The sequence below is a fragment of the Gracilinanus agilis genome, chromosome 1 (assembly GCF_016433145.1).
Source record: "Gracilinanus agilis isolate LMUSP501 chromosome 1, AgileGrace, whole genome shotgun sequence".
NCBI classification, from domain to species: Eukaryota; Metazoa; Chordata; class Mammalia; order Didelphimorphia; family Didelphidae; genus Gracilinanus; species Gracilinanus agilis.
In genome coordinates, this window is record NC_058130.1 from 651,599,560 (window position 1) to 651,614,282 (window position 14,723).

General features: G+C 34.8%; 1 protein-coding gene across 1 annotated transcript in view; it reads left to right on the forward strand.

Annotated features, from left to right (window-relative positions):
- The window catches only part of PKHD1L1 (PKHD1 like 1), a 210,869-nt gene that overhangs the window by 142,274 nt on the left and 53,872 nt on the right, over positions 1-14,723 (forward strand). The window contains exons 53-57 of the mRNA XM_044658261.1: positions 2,399-2,570; positions 6,753-6,841; positions 9,183-9,334; positions 12,078-12,207; positions 13,909-14,027. Of these exons, the coding sequence (XP_044514196.1) occupies positions 2,399-2,570; positions 6,753-6,841; positions 9,183-9,334; positions 12,078-12,207; positions 13,909-14,027 (662 nt within the window). The remainder of the gene's footprint in view (positions 1-2,398; positions 2,571-6,752; positions 6,842-9,182; positions 9,335-12,077; positions 12,208-13,908; positions 14,028-14,723) is intronic.

The window sequence follows — 14,723 nt, forward strand, 5'->3', positions numbered from 1 at the left end:
GGATAAAACCTCATCTGTCCCACAGGCTGTAGTTTGCCCATCACTGTTCTAGACAATATAAAATACTTGCGAATCTATTTACCAAGACAAACACAGGAATTAAATGAACATAACTACAAAATACTTTTCAAGCAAATTAAGTTAGATCTAAATAATTAGAAAAAACATTAATTGCTTATGAGTAGGCTGAGCTAATATAATAAAAATGACAATCCTACCTAAATTAAATTACTTATTCAGGGTCATGCCAATCAAACAACAAAAAAACTATTTTATAGAACTGGAAAAATCATAATAATATTCATGTAGAAGAACAAGAGGTCAAGAATATCAAGGGAACTAATGAAAAAAAATGCAAAGGGTGGTAACCTAGTGGTACCAGATCTTAAACTACTTTACAAATCAGTAATTATCAAAACAGTCTGGTACTATCCTAAAAATAGAATGTTGCATCAATGGATAGATTAGGGGTAAATGACCTCAGCAATCTAGTGCTTGATAAACTCAAAGATCCCAATTTGGGGGATAAGAACTCACTATTTGACAAAAACTGCTAGGAAAATACAAAAACACTATGGCAAAAATTAGGTTTGCATCAACATCTCACACCCTATACCAAGATAAGGTCAAAATGGGTATCTGATTTAAACATAGAGTGATATAAGTAAATAGAGGACCATAGAACAGTTCACCTGTCAGATCTATAGAGGTGAGAAGAATTTGTGACCAAATAAAATAGGGAGCATTACAAGATTTGAAATGAATAATTTTTATTACAGTCATCCTTGCTATATCATGGTTCACTTATTGCAGCTTCATTGTATCACAGGATTTAAAAATATATATATATCTAATTCTGTATCACAGAATTTTCATTATATCACAGGATTTTGTAGATGAATATTGTACTATGATTAAGTAATTTTAAGATAAAGAAATCAAAGTTTTTAATAATCATATGAAAAAATTTTAGGAATCACCTTTGATCAGAGAAATGTAAATTAAGACAACTCTGAGGTACCACCTATCAGATTGGCCAATATGACAGTAAAGGAAAATGATCAATGTTGGAGGTAATATGGCAAAATTGGGACATTAATACATTGCTGATGGAGTTGTGAACTGATTTGACCATACTGGAGGTCAATTTTGAATTCCAAAGCAATACTTTGGAATAATCAAATGTGATAGACTTTGCTACTAACAGCAATAGAATAATCCAGAACAATTCTGAGGGACTTATGAAAAAGAATGCTGTCCACCTCCAGAGAAAGAACTATTGGAGTAAGAAAGCAGATGAAAGCATATGATTTATCATTTGTTTATTTGGGTATGTGTTTAGGGGTTTTGGTTTTATAAGATTATTCACTTACCCATATTGAATTTCTTGTCAGCTCTGGGAGGGGGGAAGGAGAAGGGACAGAGACAATTTGGATCCTATAACTTCAGAAAACTTATATGGAAATGTGTTATTTAAATAAAAATAAAATAAAATATATAAATGTATCTATCTGAGATTGCTTGGGGAAAAAAAGAAATAAAATAATGAGTCCTCAAAAATTAGTTGAGCCAAACTGGATTTCTAACTATCCCTACTAAGTGGGCAACGTTTCAGTATGAAATTGGCAGTAGATTGTATGTCTCTGTCTTCCAAGGACCAATTTAGCTAAACTGAGCAAGGCTCATCACCAGGTGACTATAATCAGTTAACATTTCTACCAACACAGCAACAAATCCAATAGTCTAATGAACCAAGAGGGGAAGTTTCATTTTGCAAAGGTGAAGGATATCTGCACATTGAGGAAATCACAGGTCCTTGAAGTATTGAAGTCTGCATTTATCAGGAAGGGATTATAATGTAAATTAATGCATGGTATAACTTATACTCCAACCTATTTAATTATAGGCAAAGGTTTAACTTCCTGACATCAGCTCCTACACAAAGTCCTAGATTTGTTTTTTCTTTCACAAAGAAGCCAGATGTGTTGGAAAGAGACACCAGACTTTATAATTTTTCACATTATTATTCAACCTTTATGCTTCATTACTTCAGGGAGATTGAAAATGTTTATGAAAAAAAGTCTCTTCAGCCAAGTTTCTAAAGTTTCTATCAGTTTTTGCCAAAAATTTTTTTCTGTGCTGGATAACCAATGTCAACATTCACCCCAAGATGAATCCCCAGGAATACACTTTCATGTTTTACATTCACTTCAAATGTGTTTTCCTTAAAATGATCATAATGTATCAACTTTAGGATGTCAAAGTTTTCATTTAAAAATAATTTTCAAAAAATCCAACAATTTTAAATCATGATTTCTTAGAAATATCTAAATTTCTAAATATCTAAAAATATCAATGATCACTGAATATATTAAAGCTGTTTCTGCCTTGCTTTCAGTGTCAGGAAGAAATGACCTATCTTCAAATCAAACAATTTCAAAGACATTGGATCCTGATGTGAAAGATGTTATTGTGAATTTCCAAGCTTACTGTTGCTTCTTTCAGGACTGTATTCCAATAGATTCTCCAATACGCATTCCTCTTCCAAGAAAACGTCCAGAAATATATAAGTATGTTATCATTTCTCTTTCATAGTCTTCTATTATTTCTCTTTAAATAATGCTCCCTCTACCTTATATGATTCATGATGGAGTTATTTTTTTTATCTCATACCAGTCTCATTCCCATTAGATTCATACACATTTATATGATGTAAAACTTTATCTTGAAAATTTATTTTAGGGGGCAGCTGGGTAACTCAGTGGATTGAGAGTCAGGCCTAGAGATGGGAGTTCCTAGGTTCAAATCTGGCCTCAGACACTTCCCAGCTGTGTGACCCTGGACAAGTCACTTGACCCCCATTGCTCACCCTTACCATTCTTCCAACAAGTAGCCAATACACAGAAGTTAAGGTTTTAAAAAACAAAAACAAAAACAAAAACAAATAGTAGCTCAGGAGCTTACATCTTAGTGGGGCAGACACAATGTATGTGTGTGTATTCATAGATACATATGTTCAAGTGGACACTTATGTATGTGTATATGAATATGCATGCTTATGTGTTTACATGTATATATGTGTACACACGCACATGGAATATATACAAAACAGATAGAAGGTATTTTTAGAGGAGAAAACTGAGCAGTCCAGGAAGGGCTTCATATGGGTTACATTTGATCTGAACCATGAAGAAAGCCAGCTAATCCCATCAAGTGGGGCAGAAGAGAGAGTGTTTCAGGCATGAGAGCCAGTTTGTGCAAAGGCATGAAGATAGGAAATGGAATGTCTAGAATCTAGATTATGGAATGCATGGAGTAATGCATAAAAAACAATAAAGTAGAATGGTTAATCTAGAAGGCACCTCAATGGCCATTTAGGCCAACTCTCCCTTTTATAGATGAGACTGAGGCCCAAAAAGTCTAAGTGAGTTTCTCAGGGTGATGCAGGTAAGAAGTGTAAGAAGAGAGATTTTAATTCAAGCTCTCAGATTCCAAAGACCATGTTCTTTTTCCTTGTACCCATCTTGCCTCCATTAAGATGGGGTAAAATTGTGAAGATTTTTAAATGCCACATGGGAGTTCATATTTTCTCCTAAAGGTTAAGAGGCTATCATTGTAGTTCAATGAGTAGAGACAGACCATTTCTAATACTTTGTTATGTTAAAAAAAAAAAAAGGAAGTGTCTCTATTTCGAGGCACTTTGTATTTTTTCTGCCTTATGTTATTTCTGTCTGTATTTACTTACATACATTTTAGAAGCAGCTAAGTAATGCAGTAGATTGAACACTAGATCTGAAGATAGGAAGACTTTAATTCAAATCCAGTCTCAGACACTTACTAGCTATTGTGACTTTAATGAAGTCACTTAATCTGCCTGCCTCAGATTCCTTTATAAAATGAGGATGTATAACAGCAGTATGGAAGATAGCAGCACATAAGACCTTTTGAAATTAAGACAAAACCAGTCCTTACCACATGGAATTTTCATGCAAATATGATGGTAGATGCAGTGAAAATGTGTAACAACCGGGGTTCCCAATAGTTCTCATCCTGGTATATCCCTTGACTTTCAGTAACATCTTTCTAGTCCCCCATTCATTATGAATGTGAAGAAGGAAGGAAGGAAACAAGGATTTATTAAACTCTTACTATGTGTCAAGTATTATACTAAGTATTAGGGACAAAATTACAAGCAAAAAAGAAAGACAAGCACTGTCCTCAAGAAGCTTACATCCTAATAGGGAAAGATAACACAAAAAGGACTTTAAAAGCAGGTGGAGGAAGAGGAGAAGTGTCAGGGCATGATTTTGAATTCCAGAAAGTTAAGAACCACACTGGGATGGAAAGAAAAGCAGACAGGCCAGGGCCCTTCACGAAATGGAGACTTCAGGAGGAACTTAACAACACTGATTTATTTTGTATCCTGCAACTTTGCTAAATTATTATTTCCACTAGCTTTTTAGTTGGTTTTCTTGGGTTCTCTAAGTAGAGCATCATATCATCTACAAATAGTGATAGTTTAATTTCCTCACTGCCTACTTTAATCCCTTCAAATTTCTTTTTCTTCTCTAATTGCTACCACTAGTGTTCCTACTACAATATTAAATAATAGAGGTGATAATGGGCATCCCTGTTTCACTCTTGATTTTATTGGGAAGGCATCTTACTTATTCCTATTTGAATCTAAAATCTAGTACTGATTTTAGCATTATGCTACATGACTTTTAGGACTTAGTTTACTTTCTCTTTTGATTGGCTAAATAATTATAAAGTTACTCTTGTATTACTTTTTTTTAAACTTCTTTAAACTTTAAACTTCTGTGTATTGGCTCCTAGGTGGAAGAGTGGTAAGGGTAGGCAATGGGGGTCAAGTGGCTTGCCCAGGGTCACACAGCTAGGAAGTATCTGAGGTCAGATTTGAACCTAGGACCTCCTGTCTCTAGGTCTGGCTCTCAATCCACGAAGCCTAGTTGTATCTAGTAGGACATTTAAGACACATAGGGGTTGAACCTATAATTTAACTATGGCAAAGTTATGTAATAATTTTACTAATATCTTATGAGAAAGTCATAAAGGTTATGAGGTTGACTTGAAATGATCAATATTTGGGTCAGTTACTGGTTTTGTTGCACTTGGATTGGTTGATCTAGGTTATGTCATTTGAAGGTTGTTTTATACTGAGAGGTCACCCCAACCAAAGATTATAACTTAGATGTTTTTAGCTTAGGTAGAATTGTTATTATTAGTTAAGTTATGGATCTTAAGCTGCACAGGGTCTTCTTGTCTTATATTATTATACCCACCTCTGCACGTAGGTCAATTTCATCGATTAAGAAAAAGAGACAGTTAAATCCTCATTATTGCCATTCACACAAGTCTCTATGCTACCTTTGCAGTCAGGATACTAAAGCTGTTAAAGATGACTCGCTGGGCAGGCAGTGCCTTTAATACTTGTAATGCTAGAGGTGATGTTTTTGGTAAACAGGCAGGGTTTTGCAGATGATGCTTGCTGATGGCTTTAAATATATACAGTTTATTAATTTGAAGAAAGGCCCTTCTATTCCTATACTTTCCAGTGTTTTCAATAGGAATAGGTGCTGTATTTTATCAAAGGCTTTTTCTGCATCTGTTGAGATAATCATGTGATTTCTGTTAAGTTTGATTATTGATATAGTCAATTATGTGGATGGTCTTCCTAATGTTAGACCTGCCTTGCATTCCTGGTATAAATCCCACCTGGTCATAGTCATGACTTGCTATATAGTCTCTTTGCTAGATTTTAAGATGTTTGCATCTATGTTCATTAAGAAGATTAGTCTGTAGTTTTCTTTCTCTGTTTTTGGTCTTCCTGGTTTGGGAATCAGTCCCATATTTGTGTCACAAAATGAATTTGGCAAGACTCCTTCTTTGCTTATTTTGTCATATAGTTTGTATAGTTTTGGGGTTAGTTCTTTAAATGTTTGATAGATTGCACTTGTGAATCCATCAGGCCCTGGGGATTTTTTCTTGAGGAGTTCCTTGATGGCTTGTTCAATTTCTTTTTTCTGAGATGGGATTATTTAAGTGTTTTATTTCCTCTTTTGTTAATCTAGGCATTATGTATTTTTGTAAATATTTGTCCATTTCACCCAGATTATCATATTTATTGCCATGTAATTGGGCATAGTAGCTCTTAATAATTGTCTTAATTTCCTCTTCATTAGAGGTGACTATCTCATAAAATGGAGACTCTAGTCTAGGAGAAGAGGAAATAAATTATAGAGTTTACCATATTATCCAATAACAAAAAATAAAACAAAATAAATAATATTTCATAAAGAAAACTTTATTCAGTATTTAACATTTTTAGTATCATAAAGTCATTAAATGTTTATCAGTATATTTAATTTGCATTTTCTCCCTCTAAAATACAACTTTGAGAATATTACAATAGTATAATATAATTAGCACATATTCCCCATAAGCCCCATTAACACAAACTCCTTTTTTGTTAATAGGCTGGGTATCCCTGACCTAATGAGAGAAAAGAGTCAGTTGTATAATATAAAATAAAAACCTTATTCTTATTCAGTATATTTATATGGTCTTGCTCATGATATTATAAATTCTCCAATGTAAACAAAAGCTCATTAATGCAGACTTCTTATATGGGTGCCCTTGAAGTTAGGAACATTTATTCTACAAATTTTATTGGCAGTGCTGACAGTGATGGTGACATGTGGAAATGAACAGAATTTTTTTCCTCTTCCCAGCTTATGGTCCAATGATTCTTTTTGGCAATCATCACCAGAAAATAATTACAGTATCCCTCAAGAAGGAGCAAATGTGGTGATTCCTGAAGGTAATCACATATATTGAATATCCTTGTGCTTAAGCTACATTAGAAGACTTGAACAGGGCAGATGTGATCATAATTAACAGTTAGATCATTCTTCGAGGCCAGAAGAAATAAAGGATATAAGGATATGAGGGACCAAGCCTTCCCTTACTATTGGAAGATGGAGCTTTTTCAGTATAAGAGACTAGTAAGGCACAAAAGCACTAATCTTAGAATAATCACTAGCAAACAGAATAAGGATACTAGTTGAGACACACCAGAAAGCAAAGACAAAAATATATCTGGGGGCAGCTGGGCTAGCTCAGTGGATTGAGAGTCAGGCCTAGAGATGGGAGGTCCTAGGTTCAAATCCAGCCTCAGACACTTCCCAGCTGTGTGACCCTGGGCAAGTCACTTGGCCCCCATTGCCTACCCTTACCACTCTTCCACCTATAAGTCAATACACAGAAGTTAAGGGTTTAAAAAAAATTAAAAAAAAATATATCTGTTTAGGTCAGCCACACTCATGCCTCATCTCTTCTCCATTATACTTAACTTTGTTGAGTTTCCTTATTTTTTTCCTCCCTCCTTTCATGGGGAATGGTTGGTACATCCTGTTGTCTCTCTGATTTTAGCACCATATGCTAGATAGATGAAAATAGCCTAGGAAATGATATTGTTGTCCATTTATGGCTAGCCTAGGAATAACTGTAAATTGATTATTCTTTATTTTGTTAGAAATTTGTTTTTTTCCCTTTTTCCCTTAAGTGCTAGTGAAACATTTTTGAAAAATCCATTTTACTTTGGAAACACAAGTAATAGAAAAGTGGCATCCTTGGTGTGGACTTCTGGTAGTGGTAGAGAAATACAGAAGGATTTACTATTCTGCACCTTCTAGATGATAGAAGCTGAAATTTTTAAATTAATGGAGAGACAACTGGTTATGCAATGGACAGAGCACTGGTCTCAGTAAGGAAGATTTGAGTTCAAATATGGCTTCAGACTTACTGACTGTGTGACCTTGGGCAAGTCACTTAATCTCTGTCTGAGTTTCCTCAACTGTTAAATGAGGAAAATAATAGCACTTATTTTCCAGTTTTGTTTCGAGGTGATATTTGTTAAAAAGTGTTTAGCACAATGCCTGGCATATAGAAGATTATATCAAAGCTTATTCCCTTCCCCCTTTCTCCCAGAAATGGCTTTCGGAACCACCCCATTCCTTCCTGGAGTTTCTGTTATCATAAAACCCAACCTCTTGAAACTAGTATGAAAATTAAGTTTAGTACTGAGAATGAAAAGTTCCAATTTAATTTAACAAATGTTTAGTAAAAACCCACACTATGTACAAGTCACTATATTATACAGTGATGGTAGAAAAAAAAATCCTACCCTCTAGAAGTTTATATTCTATTGGGGAGAATAAGCACATGCAAATAAAAAAATAAAAAGTAGTTTGGGGGATTTAAAAATTGGGGAAATCAGGAAAGGCTTCACTTAAAAGGTGGTACCCAAACTGTGCTGAAAAGGAAACTAAGGATCATAAGAAATGAAAAGAATGGAAAACTTTCCATATTTGAGAGTCAGCTTGTTCGGATACATGAAGGCTTAAGATGGAATGCTGAAGTCATTAGTCTTTTTGCAGGAACATAGAGTATGTATATGTATACATATATACATATATATAAATTTTATAATATATATTAATAAATATAAGTAAAGATAAATAATAAATATAGTTATTTAAAGTAAATATGTTATAAATATTAAAAGGTAAATAGAGAAAATATTCTAGAAGGCTTTAATTACTGAACTGAGCTTGATTTTGTATTTTATGCTAGAAGCAATAAAAAAACATAGATTTTTTTAGTAAGTTAGTACCACAGGAAGATTGTATATGTAGCTGTGTAAAGAAGAAAAATCCTGAAAATTAAGCTTTACTGCAATAGTGCTATTGTAGCAACTAGTACAAATGACAAGTGATGGGAGCATATGCTAGAGTAGTGTCTGTTGCAAATGGCAAGAAGGGGATGGATAGGAGAAACTGTTGAGGCAGAATTGAAGAGACTTGGAAACATTGGATATAGGAAGTGAGCAGAGTGAAGATAATTCTGAAGCTACAAATGTAGGTAACTCAAAGTATCATGGGTATCTTCAGGGAAATTTGGAAGAAGAATGGATCTAGACTGAGAGATAGTCTCTCTATTTGGGTCTCAAGGAAAGGGAATGGCCTGCCTCTGGAGTTAGACGCTGAGGCCAATTGATAGGATTGTAACATGAATTTATGTTCATATTTCATTTCATAACATGAAAATGTCTTTTCATTATCATGTTCCCTGCGTGGTAAAATGAAAATATTCTTTTTTAGATACATGGATGGTGATGGACATAGATATTCCATCACTGGAAAGGCTTATTATTTTGGGAGTCCTAGAAGTGGAAGATAAGACAAATAATATAAGCACTGGAAGATCCATTTACAGAAAAGTAGTATTGAATGCTACCTATATATCGGTGCAGGTAAGGATGAGAAGGATATATTATAAATATGATACCTTATCATGGAATGACAAATGGTGTTGGTTTCTATGCTAATACAGTCATAAAATATTCAATTTGGTTCAGCAAACACTTATTAAGTTTCTGCTACATACAAGGCAACTTGTTATATATTGGATTTACAAAAATAAGATAATAAATATTCACTACTCTCAAAGAGCTGAATGCCACCTGATAATACACAATCAACAGTTGGTAATTAAGTGCATAGATGCTGAAGATACAGATGCAAAGAATAAAACAAAGTATATTTTCAATGATCTTGCATTCTAATGGAGCAGGCAAGTATATATAAAAATATATAGTATTAAATAAAGTGAATAAACACAAATATGTGTGTATATACACATATATATGTGTGAAGATATATATGTCTGTGTGTATATATATGTATATACATATACATATATATTAAGTGCAAGGTAGTTTGAGAAGGAGAACACTTCAGAGGAATTAAGAAAGGTTTAATGCAGAAGATAGGGCCTTATTTGCAAATTATAGAGTGAGGGACTCTGCAAGACAACAGTAAGGAGAAAGTGTGCTATAAGCATAAGGAACAGTCAGCACAAAGACACAGAAATAGGAGATGTAGTCCTATGAAGAGAGAACAGAGGAAAAACCAGTTTGGCTGAATCACAGAGTGAGAGAAGAAGCACAATGTTTAGTCAGGCTAGGAAGATAATAATAAAGAAACAGATAGCTTTTTGTGACTCAAAAGCCCAAACTGGTTCTAAGTTACATTTAGATGAATGCTTCCTACTATTCTATATCACTATTATCTTGATTCATTAAGCTGGGCCTTCCTTAGGAAGTGGTTGTCATATTAGTCTTAAGTGAAAACTGCATTTGCCCTATTATCTGGACCTTTTTGGTCTGAGTTCAAATTTTATGTAGATTAATTGCATGAATGGCTAAGTAAGATTGGACTAAACCCTGAGATGAACTTGGCGAGATTCCCCAGGAGGTCCTGAAAAGTTAAAGGAGTTGAAGTCAGCCTCTAAATGTTTTTTCCATAAAATCAGTGAGTATAGATTGAATGGTAGAAAGAGAATTAAATATAAGGGTCTGATAAAAATTGTTCAGCCGTTTGTATAAAATCATCCCCATTTTATCCTGTACATCATGTTCTTAAACTCATAGCATTTTCATTGTTCTGTCAATCCCCAGTTATTTCTCATTAAAGGGAGTGCTATATATAGAACTTTGAGCATTGCACAGTAAAATATATATCTTAAACCCTCCCTGACCGAGAAGGATTGAGAAAATATTGGATGAAATTGTTAATTTTATAAGAAAAGTATGCAAATTGGAACCTATGCTGAAAGGTTCATTTGGATGAAGGGGGCAACTTTATACTTTAGGTGTGGGATGGATTAGATGATCTGACACAAAAGCAGGGAAGAGTCTCTTGAGGGCATAGCATTCATTTAAGAGATAATATGGGGGCAGCTAGGTGGCTCAAGGGATAGAGACCCAGACATGGCTATGGGAGGTCCTGGGTTCAAATCTAAACACAGATACTTCCTTCCTGTGTGACCCTGATCAACCCCACTTGCCTAATCCTTACGGGGGCAGCTGGGTGGCTCAGTGGATTGAGAGCCAGACCTAGAGACAATAGGTCCTAGGTTCAAATCTGGCCTCAGACACTTCCTAGCTGTGTGACCTGGACAAGTCACTTGACCCCCATTGCCTACCCTTACCACTCTTCTGCCTTGGAACCAATACAGTGTATTGACTCCAAGACGGAAGGTAAGGGTTTAAAAAAAAGAGAGATAATATGCAAAGATGATACACAACTCTGCAACTTTTACAAATAATCTTTTGTGTTGTGTTTCTCTGAAGGAGCTAATGCAATAAACAGTTTTAACAGTAGGCATAATTAATGTTGTTGCGTGGCCAAAGGACAGATTTATTGACTCCCTACTTCATTTTGCTCAGGTATTGGGGGATAAAAGACAATGAAAGAGGCAGAGATAGACAGAGATAGAGACAGAGAAACCAGATGATTCTTGTTCAGTATGAGGGAGTCTCAAAAATTCAAAGAAATAGTCTACCAATTTTAGTACTGCTTCTAGAGTCAGAGGGTCAATTTTCAAATCCTGCCTCTGACACTTACTATTTCCGTGATTTGAGACAGGTTATTCAACCTCTCTAGGTCTCAGTTTCCACATCTCTAAGATAAGGGAGGTGGACAGAGTGGTCTCTGAGGTCTCTTCCAGAAGCTATCCTAAGTACCTCATAGAAACCTCTTTATTCTCCTTGCCACATAAACCAGCCTAATCAGATCTCCATTTAGTAGTAAGCTCAATTTATTGAGCCAACCTGATATCCGTGGGATGGAATAACAACAATATAAAATAAGTAACTAAATTCTAACATAAAAAGAAATGCTAGTTATTCCTTAATCTGTTGGGTGGTTTGGTTTTTAAATGGGAAAGTTTTTCTAGTATAGGAGATAGTAGCTCTCCAAGACCTCCTTCTGACATATACTGGCTCTATAACCCTAGACAAACCATTTAACTTCTTGGTGTTCTCTAACAATTTTCTAAGACTATAACTTCCAAAACATTCACTAATCTGTATTGTTAGGGGGAGTTTCCTCACTGAGAGTTTTCTATGATTATAAAACCATAAAGCCAGATTTCTTTCCCCTAAAAACATTTCTGTAATATTAAAATTCTAATAATTTTCTGATTTGTGGCAGGGTGGTCGATTAATTGGGGGCTGGGAAGACAATCCCTTTAAAGGAGAATTACAGATTATACTGAGAGGAAGTCATTCTACTCCAGAGTGGCCTCTTCCAAATGGACCAAATCAAGGGTCCAAGGTCTTAGGTATGTATGTCCAAATGTTAACAGAATTTGGGTTCTAATGTGAGGTTTTAAAATGTACACAAAACAGACATTTTTTGTTGAAAAGTCATGTTTTGTAGCATTGTAAATGTTATGTGAACACTTATTCTTATTGCTTGGGCAAACTAAACAAATAACTAGGACATTTTTAGACTTAAGGAATATGAATTTAAAGAATCACAGAATTTTAGAGTTTTGGAAGCGAGGTTAACAGCCATCTAGTACAACCAAGGCATAAAAGTAATCACAGTTATAACATATTGGACAAGCATTCACTTATCTAATATTTTGCATTTAATATAAACAGACCAAGGGTATTGTGAGACTCAAATGAAATAATGTACATAAAGCACTTTGCAAGCCTTAAAGTACTATATGAGTATCAATGAACATCATCATCATTATCATTAGCTTCCAGTCACTAGACATCTACTCTAGTACTGACTTCTTTCCCTCAGCTTTATATTGCACTTCTGCTGAGGTCAAGCAATGCTTATAGAATATTACAAGACTATGTTGGTAAATATTTAACAACTAGGCTCTCTAGGGGAAAAATATATAAATGTTATATTATATAAATTATATATATATAATTAATAGAATAGAATAATAGAATAGAATAAATATATATAATAAAAAATTATATAAGAGTCACTGAACTACTCAGTGCTCTAGGCAACACTCTAAACTATAGGAAAGATGCTGAACTGCATTGGAAGAAGGAGTTTCCTCAACTGGGAGTACCCTAGAGCAATGAAATCACAGTCCCAGTTCCTATATCTCTAAGGTCCATAGAAATTCTTCCCCCTCATAAAAGTAGACTAGTATAGCCTTACTTCACTTGGTTCTGCTTTTCTCTGTGGTCTAATATGGTCAGTTGCAGATTTATGTGTGCAGTCTTATGTGCATTCTTTATAAATGACTGGCCATTTGGGGATGGTCACTCCAGCTACTTACTTCTTTCCCTCCTTCATTCTCCTCTGCCTCTGCTTTGGAATCCCCTCTTTTTTTCTCTTCCCTGTTTCCTGCTATTATGTTATCTTGCCCTACCTCCATCTTGTTCCCATTCCTTACCTTGGACTTGAATGGCATCTATAGTAGAAGAACTGTTGGGAACAAAGGAGCAGGAAGAGGCAATGATGAACCCAAGCAACTATTCTTCTCAATATTATATACACACATGCACAGTACAATGAGGGGTGGGGACTGGGAAGAAAAGGACACTCTGTCATAGTACGCTTGACTGTGTACTGAATGTTAAGGCATTTTTCTGAGGGTGACTTGATTCTAGTAAGTGATTGCCTTGTGAGAGAAAGGAATCTGAATTCTCTGAAATAGTCTTAAAGCAAGGAGGTAGTGACATCAGTAACTAGCTTAGATACAGGTGTCCCCAGTGTAAATTAGCTTTAAAATGTATCTCTCTCCTTAATTCTTGCACTGAAACAGCACCCAGGGAAGCTCCCCCGCCCCCAGGATATTCTGGGATCAGAAAAAGTCAATAAGTATTTATTTATTAAGTGTACACTATGTGCCAGGCACTGATAGGTGTGTAAATGGGGAGGTAGTCTATAGATAATGGGCTTGTCCTCTTATGTAGCCTATAAGTAGCAAGCTGTCTTTCCATTCTAAAAGTTTCAATGGGATTACATAATCTTTTACTCTACATATTTTTCCTTCTCCCAGGAATATTTGGTGAGCTGGATCTTCATGGAATTACACGTACAGTATATAAAATGAAGCTCTCGGAAACAGCCCTTGCAGGTTCCAAAGTCATATCACTGATAGATGCTGTCAATTGGGAGGTAGAGATAATACTTGGTCATAGAAACAAAGAAACACATTTGCAAAGCTTGCCTTTTCCTTCCACAGGCAATACTTTAAACATTTAAAGAAAAAAAAGGCATTTATTTGTATATACAATTATTATGCTAAATCATCCTGATAATCATAGAACTGCTCTCTTGTTTGGCTCCCAAGAAACCTTAGAGAATGGAATGATGTCTGTCAAAGTCATCTGTTGTTCATTTTGTCTTAAATGAAGGCATGCAGATTTTCTAGGATGAACAAAGACTTGTTTATTGAATTGTCAAGTTATAAATATTTTCCTATGAATAGTTTATATATTCAACTTAAATAGAAAAAGCTAAATATTCAAATGCATTTTGTTTCTAGCTTGCTTATTTATATTCGCCCATTTTGTTATTTAACATTCCAGAATTTTAGAGGAAAAAATAGACTGAAGTAAACAAATTTTAATGCTCATGTCACATGAGGTTTAAGTTAAATATAATGAGAAAAAAAAATCCTTAAATTAAATATTCATCTGTATCGTGCTTGTTAACTTAACACCTGAGACAATCCATTGAGTTCACTCTTATTCTGGTTTAATAGAAGAAATAACTGTCTCAGAGTCTCATGATGAGGTCGAGTTACCAATGAAGGCCACTATTAGCAGGTTACAGTACAATGAAATTGGTTATTATTATTTTATAACAATT